Source organism: Saccopteryx bilineata, chromosome 2 (assembly GCF_036850765.1).
Source record: "Saccopteryx bilineata isolate mSacBil1 chromosome 2, mSacBil1_pri_phased_curated, whole genome shotgun sequence".
In the NCBI taxonomy this organism is placed as follows: domain Eukaryota; kingdom Metazoa; phylum Chordata; class Mammalia; order Chiroptera; family Emballonuridae; genus Saccopteryx; species Saccopteryx bilineata.
Genome location: NC_089491.1, coordinates 133,063,098 through 133,082,603, shown reverse-complemented (window position 1 = coordinate 133,082,603; position 19,506 = coordinate 133,063,098). Strand labels below are relative to the sequence as shown.

The 19,506-nt window shown below is 40.4% G+C and overlaps 1 protein-coding gene across 5 annotated transcripts in view; it reads left to right on the top strand.

Annotated features, from left to right (window-relative positions):
• DIP2B (disco interacting protein 2 homolog B) overlaps nucleotides 1-19,506 on the top strand; it is a 306,098-nt gene that overhangs the window by 241,267 nt on the left and 45,325 nt on the right. For all 5 annotated transcript variants that reach the window (XM_066257838.1, XM_066257837.1, XM_066257836.1 and 2 more), the window contains 3 exons: nucleotides 378-505; nucleotides 2,576-2,690; nucleotides 16,003-16,204. In XM_066257838.1, coding sequence (XP_066113935.1) covers nucleotides 378-505; nucleotides 2,576-2,690; nucleotides 16,003-16,204 — 445 coding nt within the window. The remainder of the gene's footprint in view (nucleotides 1-377; nucleotides 506-2,575; nucleotides 2,691-16,002; nucleotides 16,205-19,506) is intronic.

The following is a 19,506-nucleotide window of genomic DNA, read 5'->3' as shown; positions in this document are numbered from 1 at the left end:
TTAACTGACTTAACATTTTTCTCCTCTGCACCCATCCCATGAATAAGTACAGAAGATAACTAATATGTAATTATGACTGGGAAAATAAGCTGCTTGTGCACCATCCTAGTCACCCTCTTATATTATATATATAATTCCTCCCTAGGAATAAATGTGAACAGATTCCTTTCTTATATACTGCCAGATCCCATTAAGTGTAAGATGTCACTGAGTTTTTTCACTAATTTCCAAGATGCCAAGATGTGAAACACTCTTAGAATCCATAAAGTATGGTATTTTTTCTTATATTTTTCATGTGATTTATTTCAAAGTGGGAAGTAAAATGTCTGTTTTACTATTTAAATTATGGAAATCAAAATAAATCACTTATCTTTCAGGGCAGCTTGGTGTTTGTGGTTGGAAAAATGGATGGGTTACTGATGGTTAGTGGTCGAAGACACAATGCTGATGATATCGTTGCCACTGGATTGGCTGTTGAATCAATAAAGACTGTTTATAGAGGAAGGTGAGTAGTACAAAGTGCAAGCATTAAGATTTTCAGTAGAATCTACATCCATCGGGTGATTTGAGTTGTATTCTGTAGATTCTCGTCTAAGTGATAGGTTATTTTTAGTTAAGCATAGCAGAAACCAGACTTTGAATGTTTGTCTTAAAATGTCTGAATCTTTGGCTATAATTGAGAGAAGTAAGATATAACAATATCCTATATTTCAGTTTTGTTGAGTTCTGAGGACTGAGGAGGATTCTATAATGTTGAACTTCCTACATCCCTTCAATACAGAAGTAGTCCCATTCAGTCTGAGATAGATGCTACTCTGTAGAAGTTTTCCATCTAAGAATTGTTTCTCTTACTCATCTCTAAGTAAATTATTATATCGTTTTAACACAGAGGTTGACATAGTACATAAGTACTAATTTCAAATTCCATGGATGAAGTCAATTAGATGTCCTTTTGTCTTGGCTTAAGAGTTCAAGAAAAGATATTTGGTACAAATTTGAGTAATTGATGCCCTGTTTGTTAGTTTACAATTATGGATATGTTTTTAAAGCAATCTTGGTGTCCCTTTAGTTTTTTGCTGTTGTTTTTTTTTTTTTTTAGAGACAGAGAGAGAGTCAGAGAGAGGGATAGATAGGAACAGACAGATAGGAATGGAGAGAGATGAGAAGCATCAATCATCAGTTTTTCGTTGTGAAACCTTAGTTGTTCATTAATTGCTTTCTCACATGTGCCCTGACCGTGGGCCTTCAGCAGACTGAGTAACCCCTTGCTCAAGCCAGTGACCTTGGATCCAAGCTGGTGAGCTTTGCTCAAACCAGATGAGCCTGCGCTCAAGCCAGTGAGCTCGGGGTCTCGAACCTAGGTCCTCTGCATCCCAGTCTGACGCTCTATCCACCACGCCACTGCCTGGTCAGGCCCTTTAGTTTTTGAGGAAGAAAAATGAATTAATCCAATAGAGAACCAGTTTCTGAAATGTGTAGTTTTTGTCATAGTGTGGCTTCTTATGAGATGTGAGCTCCATGGTGCACTAGACCTTCTGTCTTTAGTCATAACTGTATCCCCAGCACTCAGCATAGCACCTGGCACACAGTAGGTGTTCAATAAATATGTATGGATCAAAGGAAGGAAGGGAGATGGTCAGGTATACAGGTATATTCAGCTCTCCAATGACTTCCCATTATTTCATGCATTAGTTCAACAAATATTTATTGGGTGCCAACTGTATGCCACTGTTCTAGATGCTCAGGGCATGGTATTGAACCAAACAGGCCTCATGAAGCTCATATTCTCATTGAAAGAAACAGTAACCACAAAGGGAAATAAATAACATATGAGATGGTGACAAATGCTATGCAAAAAAAAAAAGCGCACGGGGGACAGGTGTTTGTGTGCCAGTTTATGGAGGGTGGTCTAAGAGTCTTACTAGTAAGAGGATGTGTGGGCAGAGACCTCACTCAAAATATCCCCTTCCCTTGGCCTACCAGGTCCTCCGTGACTAGCCTGGCCTGGCTCAAACCTCTCCCCACTGCTCTCTGCTTCACCACTCTGCTCCAAGCACACTGGCTTTTTGCTTTTCCTCAAACCTGCCAAGCTTGTTCCTACCTCAGATATTTTTCACTTTCATTCCCTCTGCCAAAAACCACTTCCTCCAGATCTTCATGTGGCTCACATCCCCAACTTCATTCAGGTTTCTGCTCCAGTGTCCATTCCTCAGGGAGTGCTTCCTTCATAGTACACCCATCCCCCATTCCACCCCTTGCCCTGCCTTAGTTTTCTCTCAGTGTACACTACAACATGAGATTCTTTTATATTTACTTGTTCTGTCTTTCTCACATGCAGACTTCATGAAGACAGGACCTCTGTCTTACTTATCACTGTGTCCTGACATTCATGACAATGGTGCCTAATCCATGTTTTTGAGTCCTCATTTTGATATAATGATTGTACATCTTCTTTTCTAAACTACTCATTCTTGGCTAGTGTGGTGGGGATGTCTCTTCTCTGAATTCCAAGTGAGCAAAATGAACAGGACTGGATGTGAAGGGATTCCTGATGTGTTTGATCTGTCTCTCTTAGAATTGCTGTGTTTTCTGTGTCTGTATTTTATGATGAGCGCATTGTGGTAGTTGCGGAACAAAGACCCGACGCTTCTGAGGAAGACAGTTTCCAGTGGATGAGCCGTGTGCTGCAGGTGAGCACACCTTGGGTTTTGTCGGGGCAGGTTGGCTTTGTTGTCAAAGTTGGCAACAACTGGTGCTTAACATTTTCTTTGATGGACTAGTTGTGCCACCTTATTTTTTTCTTGCAAGCCACTATTTAAATATTCTTGGTACTATTAGCAAAATTATATAATACTATTTCTCCCTGTGGACCACATAGTAATTTTCTGCTTGGGTTGTCAAAGACAACTGAATTTACTTGCCTCAGCAAATTTTTTCATTTTTCTTTCCTGAGTGTTTGCAACTCATGAGAGAGTTTTAACTGTCCATATGTGGAACCCATCTTTGACAGTAATCAATTCACTTGTCAATAGTTATAATCTTACTTCATGTTAAAAGTGCAAGGGATCCAGAAAATTAGAATGCTGGCTTTACTATGGAGTTCAGGAGCTAGGTGACACAAACCATTAGGGAAAGAGAAAGATTCAGGTTCAGTATAAGGGATGTGTCTCTAGAGAAGGCAGGCTAGTGATGAAAGGAGCTTGCTTAGTCTTCATGTATACTCAGACCCTGAATCCCAGTGCTACTGCCTACCAGTTATGTGCTTTTAGGCAAGTTACTTAACTTCAGTGAGCTTATTTCCTAATCTATAAAGTGGCCATAAAATTACTTACATTACAGAGCTATTAGGAGGATTATTTGATACTAATTAGAAAATTAAATATTTAGTGCCTGCATTCAGTAAATGATGGTGATTATTAATAGCAAAAATAATCATGAGCATAGTGTCCATGAAGATGTTTACAGACATCAAAATAACATTCCCTTTAACTCTGTCCCCGTACTCTTCTTTTTCTACTTAGTATTTATCACCATATATTTTTATTTTTTTCTACATCCACTGTAATATAAACCCTTTGAAAACTAGGACTTTATCTCTTTTGTTCCCTTCTCAGTCCCCAGAACCAGTTAGCTATGCCAGCACATCATCAATTGTTTGTTGGGTAAGTGGAGGGTCTAAGAATATGGACTGTCCTTGCATAGCAGCTGATATGGTATTGAGAGTGTTCCCAACGTCTATAACTTGTCTGCTCAGGGCATTTGGATTTATTAACAGCCAGTCAGTGGTAATGTTGTAGAAATGCTGCAAGCATGAGATGAGTGACTTTTAAGATTTCTTCCGGGATTCAAAGATGGCAACAGAGTAGGCAGATGTTCCAACTACCACCTCCCAGGACCAAATTGGATTACAACTTAATTTAAGTAAAGTCATCTTGAAAAACCGACTTTGCACTAAACAAAGAGGAGTCTATAATCAAGAACCACAGAAGAAGCCACATGGAGACTGGTAGGAAGGGCAGAGATGCGGAAAGGGTTGCCCTGCTCCAAGGAGTGAGGGGTGGCTGAGGGTCTGGAGGGACTTTCACTGTGGGGAGGGTCGCCCTGAGAAGAGAGGGCCCTAAGCCCCAGGCCGGCACCCAAGCCTAGAGCCCCAGAGCCTAGAAGAGGTGCCAATCACAACATTTGGCAGTGAAAAGAGCTGAGGATTCTGTCTACAAGAAAGAGATGGAGCTCTTAGAGACACACACAGGCTCCATCTTATAGGGTCAGCGCAGAAAATCTCGTTTACAGCCAGCCACTCACCCAGGGCTCCAGTAGAGGGAAGGCTGAGAGGCCTAGAATTGCATGAGGAGAGTGTGAAGTTGGTGGCCCAGGGAGAGACACTGTGGGGGACAGCCACTGGAACCCCTGTACTAAGTCATTCTCCAGTACTACATTTGCCATCTTTCTTGGGTGGAGCAGTCCCCTCTGAGCAGCATTAGCCTAGGAAAAAGCAACTGCCCACCCTTGATAATCTCTGCTGTCCCATCTTATGGAGACTGGATCGTACTGAGAAGCCAGCCAGGAAGCAGTAGGCACGTCAGTGACTCAGTTTTCTGGCATTGAAACCAGAGCCTCACCACCCCTCTACCCCACATGCTCCCGAGTCCATGACTGGTGCTTCCGCCTCACAGGAGACTCAGTAGAAACTGTCCTGACTGTGGGAATACCACACCTCTGGGTCTCAGATGCCGTGTCCACTGGACTCCTGGGGCCACACCCTATTAAGGTTTGTGAAAAAAGTCTGGACAGACTGACTCCTGGGGCCGAAGGGTGGAGCCACACCCACCACCCTTTCTAATTCTGGAATTGCTCCAGGCTCTAAACTTGAACAGGCTTTTCAGTGGCTGAGCCCACCCAACAAGCAGCCAGCAAACAGAAGCTACAGGAGGCTGGAGCTCAGGGAACGTTGGCCTTCTGTGGACCTTCCCCCAGGCCCAGTGTGGGTAAAAGCCAGCGTAGGTGTGCAGCTTGGTATTTCTATGTGCACTTGGGACCAGCAAAGGCAGCCATAAACTCTGGATAGCTTGTAGCTCCAAGAAGGTTGCTGAGGGCTAGTCACGGGCAGTGTCCCCCACTGGTCTGTACCAGGTTTCCTCTAGGGAGGTCCAGGGCTGGTGTATCCAGTGGCCAGCTATGGAGAGCATTGGTTCAGGACCTAACATACCTTGCTGGTGGCGTGTCCTAAGAGAGGGCTCATCACACACTGGGCCCAGCTGAGGAGAGTTCCACTTTCTGTGATCAGCACCGGCACAGTGACTCATGCGCATTGGATAGGGTGGAGCTTCACCATCAGCTGGCCTGGGTGCTGGATATCTTGCCCCACTGGGCTAGATTTCACAGCGGGAAGGGAGAGAGGCATGGAGCACAGACATTCAAAGAGTGGGTCCCTGTGACCCTATTGTTTGGGTCTGGTCAAGCGGCTTAGCCACTTTCTAAGAGGGCATAGTCAGCTCCAGGGGAAGACTCAAGTCTTCCTCCCTGAGACCAGGAAGTCAACAGCCAGAAGAACTGCTGCAGAGGGAACTGTCGGTCCTACACAATCTGAACCTGCTCCTCACCTCACTGAAGAGAAATGGAATTGGATATCCAGCAGTGGCTGAGAGATTAGGCTCTGGAGTAGAGGCCACTTTCCCTGTCCTACTAATGTTGTATTCCCAACCTCAGCTGCACTAATCCAACAAGCTTGCAACCTGTAGAGAGGTTGGTTGGGTGAGGCCAAGCTGAGCTCACACTACAGAAGACTCTGTGAGAAGACCCAGCAACTGCAAAAGGAGATTGAGCTGCTGAAAATTGGAGGCAAACCTTATGGAGCTTGGGATTTTTACGGAGCTGCTGTCATCTCTAAGCAGGAGGAAGCTGATCCTTATACACAGGTTGGCTCTTCCCACACTACCTAGGCACTGAAAACACAGACACAGATAGCAAACAGAGTAGTAGCTCCAGACAGGTAGCCCACAGCAGGTTATAAACAATGGCTGACACCAACTCAAGAAGACCAGAACCAACACAACTAGCAGTGGGTGGCAGACAGCACCAACCCTAAACTCAACTACCTACACAAGTCTGACCAGGTGGTGGCGCAGTGGATAGAACATCAGACTGGGATGTGGACGACCCAGGTTCGAGACCCCGAGGTCACCAGCTTGAGTACGGGCTCATCTGGTTTGAGCAGAGCTCACCAGCTTGGACCCAAGGTCGCTGGCTTGGGCAAGGGGTTACTCGGTCTGCTGTAGCCCCACGGTCAAGGCACATATGAGAAAGCAATCAATGAACAACTAAGGTGTCGCAACAAAAATCTGATGATTGATGCTTCTCATCTCTCTTCATTCCTGTCTCTCTGTCCCTATCTATCCCTCTCTCTGACTCTCTCTGTCTCTGTAAAAAAACAACAACAACAACAAAAAACTACCTACACATGCAGCAAACCCAAAGGAGGAGTCCAGCAGGAACCAGACACTGTGGAGAATAAATATACCCAACAGGACAGACACTGTACACTGTCTAATAAGCATGATCAAGATTGACCCTTAGAGCCAACCAGCCTGAAGGGTTAACCGCACACACGAAAGGACCAGGTGCATTCAATACTCACATACAACAGAAGGGAAAATACAACCCCCAAGAAACATTCCTAGAGCAAGGAACTCAGGTGGCTTGGAGGCCAGTACCACTGAGCCCATCTTCCTCATAAAGACACCACAACAAATTTCAAAGTCAGACAATGATACCCAATACATAGACAAAATGGGAAGACAAAGAAATATGACCCAAATGAATCAACAAGAGAAATCCCCAGAAAAATAACTAAATGAAATGAAAGTAACCAAACTACCAGACTCAAGAGTGTAAAATAATGATTTTTAGGATGCTCAACAATCTTACAGCAACAATAGGTAATCACAATGAGAACTTAAACAAAGAGATAATAAACATCAAAAAGGATGTTGAAATCATAAAAAAGAACCAGTTAGAAATGACAAATACAATATCAGAAACAAAGACTGCACTAGAAGGAATTAACAGTAGGCTTGATAAAGCAGAGGATTGACTCAGCAATTTAGAGCACAAGATAAATGAAAAAATGGAAGCAGAGCAGCAAAAAGAAAAGAGGCTCAAAAAGACTGAAAATCTCTAAGAGACCTTTGTGACAACATTAAGAGAAACAACATCCACATCATAGGGGTTTCTGAAGAAGAGAACAAACAAGGGATAAAGAACCTGTTTGAAGAAATCATAGCTGAAAATTTCTATAAATTGATGAAGAAAAAATGTCACACAAGTTCAAGAAGCACAGAACATCCCATTAAAGAAGAACCCAAGGAGGCCTACACCAAGACATCATAATTAAAATGCCAAAGTTAAAAGACAAAGAAAGAATACTAAAAGCTGCAAGTGAAAAGCAGTTAATTACCTGCAGAGGAACCTCCATAAGGATGACATCTGACTTCTCAGCAGAAACACTCCAGGCCATAAGGGATTGGCAAGAAATATTCAAAGTTATGTAAAACTAGAACTTATAATCAAGACGGCTTTATCCAGCAAGGCTATCATTTAAAATTGAAGAGGCCTGACCTGTGGTGGCGCAGTGGATAAAGCGTCGACCTGGAAATGCTGAGGTCGCTCGTTCGAAACCCTGGGCTTGCCTGGTCAAGGCACATATGGGAGTTGATGCTTCCAGCTCCTCCTCCCTTCTCTCTCTCTGTCTCTTTCTCTCTCCCTCTCTCTCCGCTCTAAAAATGAATAAAGAAAAAAAAAGAAATAAAAATAAAATTGAAGAGAAATAAAAGACTTCCCAGACAAAAAAGACTCAAGGAATTCATTACAACCATACCAGTACTACAAGAAATGTTAAGGGGCCTGCTATAAAAAGTGGAAAGGAAAAAAGAAATCAAGAGAAAAAGTATTGTAGGTTTAAAGAATAAACTGGCAATAAACAACTACATATCAGTAATAACCTTAAATGTAAATGGATTAAATGCTTCAATCAGAAGACATGGGGTAGCTGCATGGATAATAAAACTCAACCTGTTCATATGCTGTCTACAAGAGACCCACCTCAAAACAAAAGATACACATAGACTGAAAGTGAAGGAGTGGGGAAAAATATTTCATGCAAATGGAAATGAAAAATAGCTGGGGTAGCAATACTTATATCTGGGGTAGCCTTTAAAATAAAGGCTATATAGTAAGGGATAAAGAAGGTCACAACATAATGATAAAGGGAGCAATTCAACAGGAGGATATAACCATTATAGATGTGTATGCACCCAATATAGGAGCACCTAAATATATGAAACAGATTTTGATGGATATAAAGGGTGGCAGCAATGCTATAATAGTAGGGGATTTTAATACCCCACTAACATCAGTGGAAGGATTCTTCAGGCAGTAAATTATCAAAGAAACAGAGGCCTTAAATGACACACTATATCAACTGGATTTAATTGAAATCTTCAGGACCTTTCACCCCAAAGCAGCAAAGTATATATTCTTTTCAAGTGCATATGGTACATTTTCTAGGATAGACCACATATTAGGACATAAAACAAGTCTCAATAAATTTAAGAAGATTGAAATCATATCAAGCATCTTCTCTAATCACAGTGAAATGAAACCAGAAATTAACTACAATAGAAAAACATTCAAACACTTGGAGGCTAAATAGTATCTTATTAAATAACTAATGGGTTAAAAATGAGATCAAGGAAGAAATAAAAAATTTCCTTGAAACAAATGAAAATGAACATACAACAACTCAAAATCTATGGGACACAGCAAAAGCAATCCTGAGAGGAAAGTTCATAGCATTACAGGCATGCTTTCAGAAGCAAGAAAAAGCTCAAATAAACAATCTAACCCTGCATCTAAAGTAACTAGAAAAAGAACAACAAATAAAACCCAGAGGAACTAGAAGGAAGGAAATAATAAAGATCAGAGTGGAAATAAAGGACATAGCAGCTAAAAAAAACAATAGAAAAGATCAATGAAACCAAGAGCTGGTTCTTTGAAAAGGTAAACAAGATTGATGAACCTTTAACCAGACTCATCAGGAAAAAAAGAGAGGACCTAGATAAATAAAATTAGAAATGAGAGTGGAGAAGTAACAACTGATACCACAGAAATACAAAGGATTATAAAAAAATACTGTGAAGATCTATATGCAAAAGAATTGGACAACCTAGGCAAAATGGATAGATTCCTAGAAACATACAATCTTCTAAAACTCAATCTGGAAGAATCAGAAAACCTAAACAGACTGATTACAACAAATGAAATTGAAACAGTTATTAAAAAACTGACATCAAACAGAAGTCCTGGACCAGATTGCTTCACAGGCGAATTTTACCAAACATTCAAAGAAGCACTAACAGCTATCCTTCTCAAGCTATTCAAAACAGTTCAAGAGGGAAGACTTCCAAGCTTATTTTATGAGGCAAGCATCATCCTCATTCCAAAACCAAGTAAAGACACTACAAAGAAAGAAACTATAGGCAAATATCCGTGATTAACATAGATACTAAAATTCTCAAAAAAATATTAGCAACATGGATCCAGCAATACATTAAAAAGGTCATATATCGCCTGACCAAGTGGTGGCACAGTGGATAGAGCATTAGACTGGGATGCAGAGGACCCAGGTTCGAAACCGTGAGGTTACTGGCTTGAGTGAGGGCTCATCTGGTCTGAGCACAGCTCACCAAGGTTGCTGGCTCGAGCAAGGAAGGGGTCACTCAGTCTGCTCCTAGCCCCTCGGCCAAGGCACATAATGAGAAAGTAATCAATGAACAACTAAGGTTCCATAATGAAGGGTTCATGCTTCTCATCTCTCTCCCTTCCTGTTTGTCCCTGTCTGTCCCTCTCTCTGTCCCTCTCTCTTACACACACACACACACACACACACACACACACACACACAAAGTCATACATCATAATCAAGTGGGATTTATTCCGGAGACACAAGGCTGGTAGAATATTTGTAAATCAATAAATGTGATTCATTACATAAACAAAATATAGGATAAAACTCACATGTTTATATCAATAGATGCAGAAAAAAACATTTGATAAAATCCAGCACCCACTTATGATCAAAACTCTCAGCAAAGTGGGAATACAATGTACATACTTTAACATAATAAAGGCCACCTATGATAAACTGATAGCCAATATCATACCCAATGGACATAAAAGCAATCCCCTTGTGATCAGGAACAAGACAGGAGTGCCCCCTAACATAGTTCTGGAAGTTCTAGCCACGGCAATCAGACAAGAAGAAGAAATAAAAGGCATCCAAATTGGAAAAGAAGAAGTAAAACTCATTATTTGCTGATGACATGATACTATATATAGAAAACCCTAAAGTCTTAGGCAAAAAACTTCTAGACCTGATAAATTTGGCAAGGTGGCAGGATATAAAATTAATATTCAGAAATCAGTAGTGTTTTTTGTATACCAACGATAAATTGTCAGAGAAATTAAGGAAACAATCTTCTTCACTATTGTAACAAAAATAATTAAGTACCTAGGAATAAATTTAACCAAGGAGGTAAAAGACTTGTACTTGGAATATTGTAAGACATTGAAAAAGAAATCAAGGAAGATACAAACAAGTGGAAGCATATACCATGTTCATAGATAGGAAGAATAAACATCATTAAAATGTCTATTACCCAACTGTTAAAATAACAATGACATATTCATAGATTTAGAACAAATATTCCAGAAATTTTTGGAGCCAAAAAAAGAATCCAAATAGCCTCGGCAATCTTGAAAAAGAAGAACAAAATGGACGTATCACACTTCCTCATACCAGGTAATACTACAAGGCCATTATAATCAAAACAGATGGGTACTGGTGTAAGAACAAGCATACAGATCAATGGAACAGAACAGAGAACCGAGAAGTAAACCCACACCTTTATGGTCAATTGATATTTGCAAAGGAGGTTAGAGTATGCAACAGAGTAAAGACAGTCTCTTTAGTAAATGGTGTTGGGAAAATCGGACAGGTACATGCACAAAATGAAATGAGACCATCAACTTACACTATTCTCGAAAATAAACTCAAAATGGATAAAAGACTTACCATATTTTTTTGCTCCATAAGACGCACCCTCCCCCCCAAATGGAAGGGGAAATGCCTGTGTGTCTTATGGAGTGAAAAATACAGTATTTTATTAAACATTTTAACACACCATTTGGTTCAGAATATTTTTTTTCTTATTTTCATCCTTAAAACCCTAGGTGTGTCTTATGATAAAGTGTGTCTAATGGAGCGAAAAATACGGTAAATGTAAGTCATGAAACCATAAATATCTTGGAAGAAAACACAGGCAGTAAACTGATATCTCTCATAGCAATATTTTTGCCGATTTATCTCTACAGGCAAGTGAAATAAAGGACAAAATAAACAAATGGGGCTATATTAATCTCAAAAGCTTTTGCACAGCAAAAGACACTATTAACAAAATAAAAAGAGAACTGGCATAGTGGGAGAACATGTTCGCCAATACGTCTGATGGGGTTAGTAACCAAAATTTATAAAGAACTTCTAAAACTCAACACCAGGATGGTAAACAATCCAATTAAAAAATGGGCAGTTCTCCGAAGAGGACATACAGATAGCCAATAGGCATATGAAAAAATGTTCAGGGTCACTAATCATCAGAGAAATGCCAATGAAAACCACAATGAGATACCATCTCACAACTGTCAGAATGGCACTCATTAACAAATCAACACACAACAAGTGCTGGTGAGAGTGTGGAGAAAAGGGAACCCTCCTGCACTGCTGGTGGGAATGCAGACTTGTACAGACTTGTGGAAAACAGTATGGTGTTTCCTCAAAAAATTAAAAATGGAACTGCCTTTTGACCCAGCTATTCCACTTTTAGGAATATATCATAAGAATCCAAAAATACTGATTCAGAAGAAGATGTGCATCCCTGTGTTTATTGCAGCATTGTGTACAATAGCCAAGATCTGAAAACAGCCCAAGTGTCCATCAATGGACAAGTGGATTAAACAGCAGTGGTACATATACACAATGGAATACCACACAGGTGTGAAAAAGAAGGAAATCTTACCTTTTATGTTGGCATGGATGGACCTGGTGATTATTATGCTAAGTGAAATAAGCCAGGCAGAGAAAGACAAATATCATATGGTCTCACTTATATGTAGAATTTAATGAATATGGTAAACTGAGGAACGGAATAGAGGCAGAGGAGGGGTCACGGACCAGAGGGACAGCTATCCGGGGAGGAGGATAAGGGGACAGGATCAGAGAAGGTGAAGGGATGAGTGAAATTATATATACATAACACATAGATACAGATAACAGGACAGAAAATCCCAGAGGGAAGGGGGGTAGTGAGTCAGGAGGAGGGGAGCAAAGAGGGTGTAATGGGGGGCATGTTGTTGGGGGGTGAGAGTGTTATATTGGGTGGGACGCTTGAATCCATGTTAACACAATAAATTTAAATTTTTAATTAAAATTTTTAAAAAAAGATTTCTTTCTATCCTCAAGATCTGTGATTCTAAATTATCAGGTGACATAACAGCTATTTGCAATGGAAAATCAGGAGAAAGAGATTCTACTGAAGGTACACTAGACAGAAAAAACTTTGAAGAAGGTGGGACTAGGCTGATCTCTGAAAGATGGCTACAAATCAGACCTGTAGAGAGAATATTTTTTATACTGTTCATATTTTCAAAGAAACAAACTGCTTATTTTGTTAGAATGAACTTTGGAGTATAATGGTTGAATCTTGTAGTGAAGTATGTTTTTTCCTGTCACAGAAAATTGAAATTCCCCAAGGTGCTTATTACTTTTCCCTGGGAAACAACTTTAGGAATTAAATGCTGTGCTAACTTACTAATTCAATTTCTTGTAAAATCATTTGGGGTCTGATTTCGGCATGAATTGAGGGGGCATTATTTTCTCAGACTCTAGCTTCTCAACGTGGAGCACTTGGATTTATAGTAGAACAGTAAGGGTACTGTGGCAGAGTCCAGAGGTTAATTCCCTTCTATACATAATAAACTTAATTCATAACTTAGCACCTTCCGAGGAAGGTGGTCAATAGACAACACAACTCACCAGATGGTGTTCAGTTGGGAATTCCGGCTATATGTAATACTTTTGCTAACTTTCTGTATATTCGGAACTGTCAGATTTGCCATATCCTAGTTGTCTATGTTAATTAGTAAGATAGTCTAAGGAGTATAGATTTTGAAGTTTTGGTGGTGTTTTGTTTGTTTGTTTTTTATAGTGAAGGAAGGAGAGAGACAGACAGACAGAAAGGGAAAGGGAAAGAGATGAGAAGCATCAACTCGTAGTTGTGGCATCCTAATTGTTCATTGATTGCTTTCTCATATGTGCCTTGACTAGGGGGCTCCAGCCGAGCCAGTACCCCTTGCTCCAGCTGGTGACTTTGGAATCAAGTCAGCGACCTTGGGTTTAAGCCAGTGACCATGGGTCATATCTATAATCCCACGCTCAAGCTGGCAATCCCATGCTCAAGCTGGTGACCCTGCGCTTAAGTTGATGACCTCGGGGTTTTGAACCTGGGTCCTCAGTGTCCCAGGATGACACTGTGCCACTGCCTGGTCAGGCATCAAGTTTATTCTTTTACCCTTTTAAGTTGTTTCAATAAAAGGCCTTGTAAGTCTGTTATGAATGATGTTGCCTTCTTCTAAGGTGTATCTCCTTTTCATAAGACTTGTGGGTAATACAATAGGATCTCCTTAACTGCTATGTTTGGTTGGTAGGTAGTTTAAAAAGGTGGTTCAAGCATCCTTCATGAAATCTTCTTTATGTCCTCTCCTTAATTTCAAAGTCATAAAATAAACCAAAGAACTGGTATTCTGTACAGTATTTGAGATCCTGCTCCTAGCATTATGTTGTCAGTTTGGTATGAATAAACTGTTATGAAAATTCTCTTTAAAATAAAAAGTAAAAATAAAAGTCAATTAAAACAGAACTCATAAAAATGGGAAATTTTTCAAGTGAGAGGAGGGGAAATTGAGAGACTCCCGCAATACACTCCCACCAGGATTCACCCAGCAACCCCTGTCTGGAACCGATGCTCATACCAATCGAGCTATCCTCAGTGCTTGAGGCTGATGCTTGAACTAGTTGACCCACTGGCTATAAAAGGGGAAGAATAAGAGAGGGGGAAGAGGGAGGGGAAGAGAAGCAGATGTGTGTGTTCTGACCAGGGATTGAACCCAGAACTCTGTGTGCCAGACCACTGCTCCATCCACTGAGTGAACCGGACAGGGTCTCAACTATTAAATTTTAACACAAAGCATAAGTGCTCATTCGTTTCATGCAGATTAGTGTATGAGTACACCAATTTGAATTCCAGGTTAAATTACTTTCATAAACAACATCCAAATGCATTGTCTTTGGTTTTTAGTTTCATTTCCTTTGAGTTAGATTAAAACGTGAGTATTTGAACAAGGACCTGAACATCTAATGCTTACTTTTTATTATTATTTTTTTTGTATTTTTCTGAAGTTGGAAACTGGGAGGCAGTCAGACGGACTCCTGCATGTGCCCGACCGGGATCCACCCGGCATGCTCACCAGGGGGCGATGCTCTGCCCATCCGGGGCGTTGCTCTGTTGCGACCAGAGCTATTCTAGCGCCTGAGACAGAGGCCATGGAGCCATCCTCAGTGCCCGGGCCAACTTTGCTCCAATGGAGCCTTTGCTGCGGGAAGGGGAAGAGAGAGACAGAAAGGAAGGAGAGGGAGAGGGGTGGAGAAGCAGATGGGCGCTCCTCTTGTGTGCTCTGGCTGGGAATCGAACCCGGGACTCCTGCACGCCAGGCCGATGCTCTACCACTGAGCCAACCGTCCAGGGCAATCCTTACCTTTTAGAATTAATTGGACCATACCAATCAACAGTAGATTTTTCAGAGGAGCTCATTCTTAATGAGTCTTTCCAAAGTGTAACTTTCTGGGGGTTTTTTGTTTGTTTGCTTGTTTGTTTTTTTAAGAGAGAGGCAGGAAGAAAGAGACAGACAAGAACATCGCGCTGTTCCTGTATGTGCCCTGACCAGGAATCGAACCGACAACCTCTACACTTTCAGACATCACTTCAGCCAACCAAGCTATCTGGCCAGGGCTTATATTGTTTTGCATTCATATTTTACCAATTGATTTAATAATTAAATTATGTAAACACTAACAAGAACAGCTGGCATAATAAGTGTAGAAGCAAGCACAGCGGTTGCTCAGCAAGCACACAGGTGTAGAGCTGGGGCAGAGGTGCAGAGAGGGGGCCAGCAGCCCCCAGTGTGCTGTGTGCAGTTTTGCAGAGGAGATTCCTACTAACTTGGTGAACCACTTAAGCAGGGCCCACTTACAGAGCTTCTGTTGTATTTATAATAAAATACTTTGCCTCAATTTAATTGAGCTATGTTGGGTAGATAAAATGTAAAAAGAACCAAAACAAATGTCTAGGTTTTCTACATTATCACTCTGGAGAGAACAGCCCTGGCTGAGTAACTCAGTTGGTTAGAGCATCATCCCAGTACACCAAGGTTGCGGGTTCAATCCCCGATGAGAGCACATAAAAGAAATCAACCAATGAATGCATAAAAACCTGGAGCAACAAATCAATGTTTCTTTGTCTCTCACCCTCTCCTTTCCTTTCTCTCAAATTAGTAAGTAAATATTTTTTTTAAAAAAGAGAACATATTTAGGCTTGCAAATCAGTGTTCATTTCTATCCATTTAGATCATGTCTTAACCTCTTCTATTGACCTGTACCATCATTGAAAAGATTAGGTACTTCTAGACATATGGGATCTTAATAATACCATATTCTAGACCTAGAATAGAATGGATAGAGAAAGAAAAGTCCTAGAGTAGAATAATGCATTTATTTTAAGAGGATGTCAAATGTAGTAAAATTAATCTCACTAAATATTTTTCTTTTTATTTTTCTAGGCAATCGATAGCATTCATCAAGTGGGGGTTTATTGTCTTGCTCTGGTGCCTGCTAATACATTGCCAAAAACTCCACTAGGAGGGATCCATATATCTCAAACAAAACAGCTCTTTCTAGAAGGATCTTTACATCCGTGCAATATCCTCATGTGCCCACATACATGTGTGACCAACTTGCCAAAACCCCGGCAAAAGCAACCAGGTAATATGCTGGCTTTGAAAATGTAATATTAAAATTGTAAATTCAGGAAGCTGAGTTCTTTCAGCATGATTCTTTCTCTAGCAGGCGTCCCCAAACTACGGCCGCATTTGGCCCCCTGAGGCCATTTATCCAGCCCCCCACCGCACTTCTGGAAGGGGCACCTCTTTCATTGGTGGTCAGTGAGAGGAGCACTGTATGTGGCGGCCCTCCAACGGTCTGAGGGACAGTGAACTGGCCCCTTGTTTAAAAAGTTTGGGGACCCCTGCTAGAGTATCAAAGATTAGTAATATAAGTTTAGTTATCAGCTGTCTGAAAGTTGGGAGGACCAAGACCCTACAGAATAGGCTTCTCAGAGTTTATTATTGGCCCCCTCTTCTGAATTCTTAGTTGTGTTCCTTTATTTCTCCTGCATATAAAATATGGAATCAGGATGATCAGAATCCCACTTGCAGAAGTAGAATAAAGTAAGTCCTATAAAGGAAGGTTCTGATAATAAGAATAGTTAGTATTAATTGAGTGCCTACTAAAAGCCAAATATTAGCTAATTTTCACATTTTATAAATGTGATCCTAAAACTTTGCCCCAAGCTGTGGAAAATAAAATTCAGGAAAGTTAAGAATTGTGCCCAAAGTCATAGTGGCAGAGGTGAGAGTGACTCTAAAATCCATACTCTGGCCCTGGCTCAGTTGGTTAGAGCATCATCCCAAGTACATCAAGATTGTGGGTTCGATCTCTGTTCAGGGCGCACACAAGAATGAACCAAGTGAATACATAAATAAATGGAACAAAAAAATTGGTGTTTCTGCCTCTCTCTCTCTTTTTCTTTATTGTTCCCTTCTCTCTCTCTCTACAAAAGTAAAAATAAATACATAAACTAACAAACAAAATCTATACTCTGAATCACTAAGTTATCCTGCTTTTCTGTTGGGACTCTTACCTAGAGTCATCCCTCATTCCTTTTTAGTTACAGGGATCTGATTTGGACCTATAACACTTCTGAAGGGAAAGATACTTAATTCAGAAATTTTCTGGATTATAAGTACAGATAAATAGCATGTTTGGCATTTGCCATATTCATATGACTTCAAGATGCAAATAAGAGTATGTGAAGTGCCATATGGAAAATAAAACAATCAATTTTAATCTTTTGCCTAATTTCTGAGTGGACCTAGGTTATAGTGCTGAGATAGAAGGCTAAAGCAAGAGTAATTGATTGATGGTCAGTCATGTTAAACTGTTGGTTCAGTCCAACATGAAATCGTTAAGGTTTATTAATGCTTTTTCATTTAACTGAGAAGTTAATGAGATACTCCTGGTTTCCTATATGCCTTAAAACACACGAGAGTCAAAGTCTGGTCTTTATAGATCCCACTGCCACCACACACACTGTGTACATCACATCAGCCTCCAATTTGTGTTGTGAAGAGAAGATAAAATGGGAAGATTAGGAAGAGAAAGGGAAGCATGACATTTATATTTATGTAAGACAGCTTTTACTGAAAAGCAAACATGAACATACAATAATAAAGTATAGGTAGCCCTTGACTTTCTAGGATATTTTTATCAGGATATTAAAATATTAATATACTCTGCTCTGCAGTAGCTATTACTTCAGTAGTCTGGTGGCTAAGATCATATCACAGTTGTTTATCTATATATTATTCTCAGCTCGCCAGCTAACCTTATCTTGGTAACAGTGTGTGAAGAGCTAGAGTGTATATGGTATTTATCAATTTCTGTTAGTGGAATAAGAGTTTATGGAGGCTGCCTGACCAGGCAGTGGCACAGTGGATAGAACATCGGACTGGGATACGGAAGGACCCAGGTTCAAGACCCCGAGGTCGCCAGCTTGAGCGTGGGCTCATCTGGCTTGAGCAAAAAACTCACCAGCTTAGAGCCAAGGTTGCTGGCTCAAGCAAAGGGTTACTCGGTCTGTTGAGGGCCCACAGTCAGGGCACATGTAAGAAAGCAATCAATAAACAACTAAGGTGTCGCAACGAAAAACTGATGATTGATGCTTCTCATCTCTCTCCGTTCCTGTCTGTCTGTCCCTATCTATCCCTCTCTCTGAATCTCTCTCCATCCCTGTAAAAAAAAAAAGTTTATGGAGGCTAATATTCTAAAGGGACAGTTAAATCAAGAAGTCTATGTTTCTAATTAAGAAATGTATAAAAAGAAGTATCTTCATATTACCCGCCTAAGACATGCAATCCTCCATCTCAAATCCTATTGCACTGAAATCCTACATGCATTTATCGTATGAGTAAAATTCCATTTAAACAGCATTTAATCTAGGATTCCTTTAACAAACTTTCTTGTCTTAGTAGATGTTGAAAAGATGCTCCTTAACGCATGCATATACACACACACAAACACAAACACAAGAAGATGCTACTTAGAGAAATTATAGATCCTTAAAAATATTGCTCTTGCTAGCCAGATTTTATCTAATTTTATTAAATGATAAAATTGATTTAAAAGACTTATTCCTAAGCCCACAAGGGCATAACATCCATCTATCTGATGAAAGAAAGCATAAAATTTGGACCCTGTGTTTTTGCTGTCTGTTGTTATTACGTGATAAGATCTTAGTGGGATATGTATGGGTCAGACCAAAGCAATTTGAAAAACATGGCATAGAAAAGAAGTAGAGAGATGGGAATATGTTAGGACTGATTTTGGCTTGGCTGAACGTTTCAGAAAAACATAGCAGCAGCTTAAAAAACAAGTTTATGTTTATCTCAGGTAAAAAAGAAAGGCAAAGCTAGGCAGTCCAGGACTAAGATGGCAGCCCCTTAGTCATTACAGTTCCAGTGCCCCACGTTTTTGCTCTGGCATTGTATCAATTAACTATTATTAATAGATATACTGCATACCAAATAACCCTAAAGCTCGGTGACTTCAAATATGAAGCATTTTTTTTCACTCATGGGAGGTGGATCTGTGGAGCTTAGCTGGGATCATCTGGGCTTGGCTTGGCTCCAGGCTGTACGTTGGGTTAGAATCATTCCATGTGTCTCCTCATCATGGGACCAGCAACTACCTGGGTCATGTTTTGCTCAAAGCAGATGGCAAAGCAAGAAAGCAAGCCAAACCACACAAACTTTTTAAAATAACTTTTATTTTCCACACAGTCATATTTAAAGCTTCTGTTTATGTCATATCTTCTAACATTTCATTTTCCCAAACAAATCAGTCCATGCCCAAAGTCAGTAGAGCAGAGAGATGTACTCCTTCCATGTAAACACAGCAAGGATGGGAAGGAAAAGGATTGTAAGAAAATAGTGCCATCTGCCACAGCC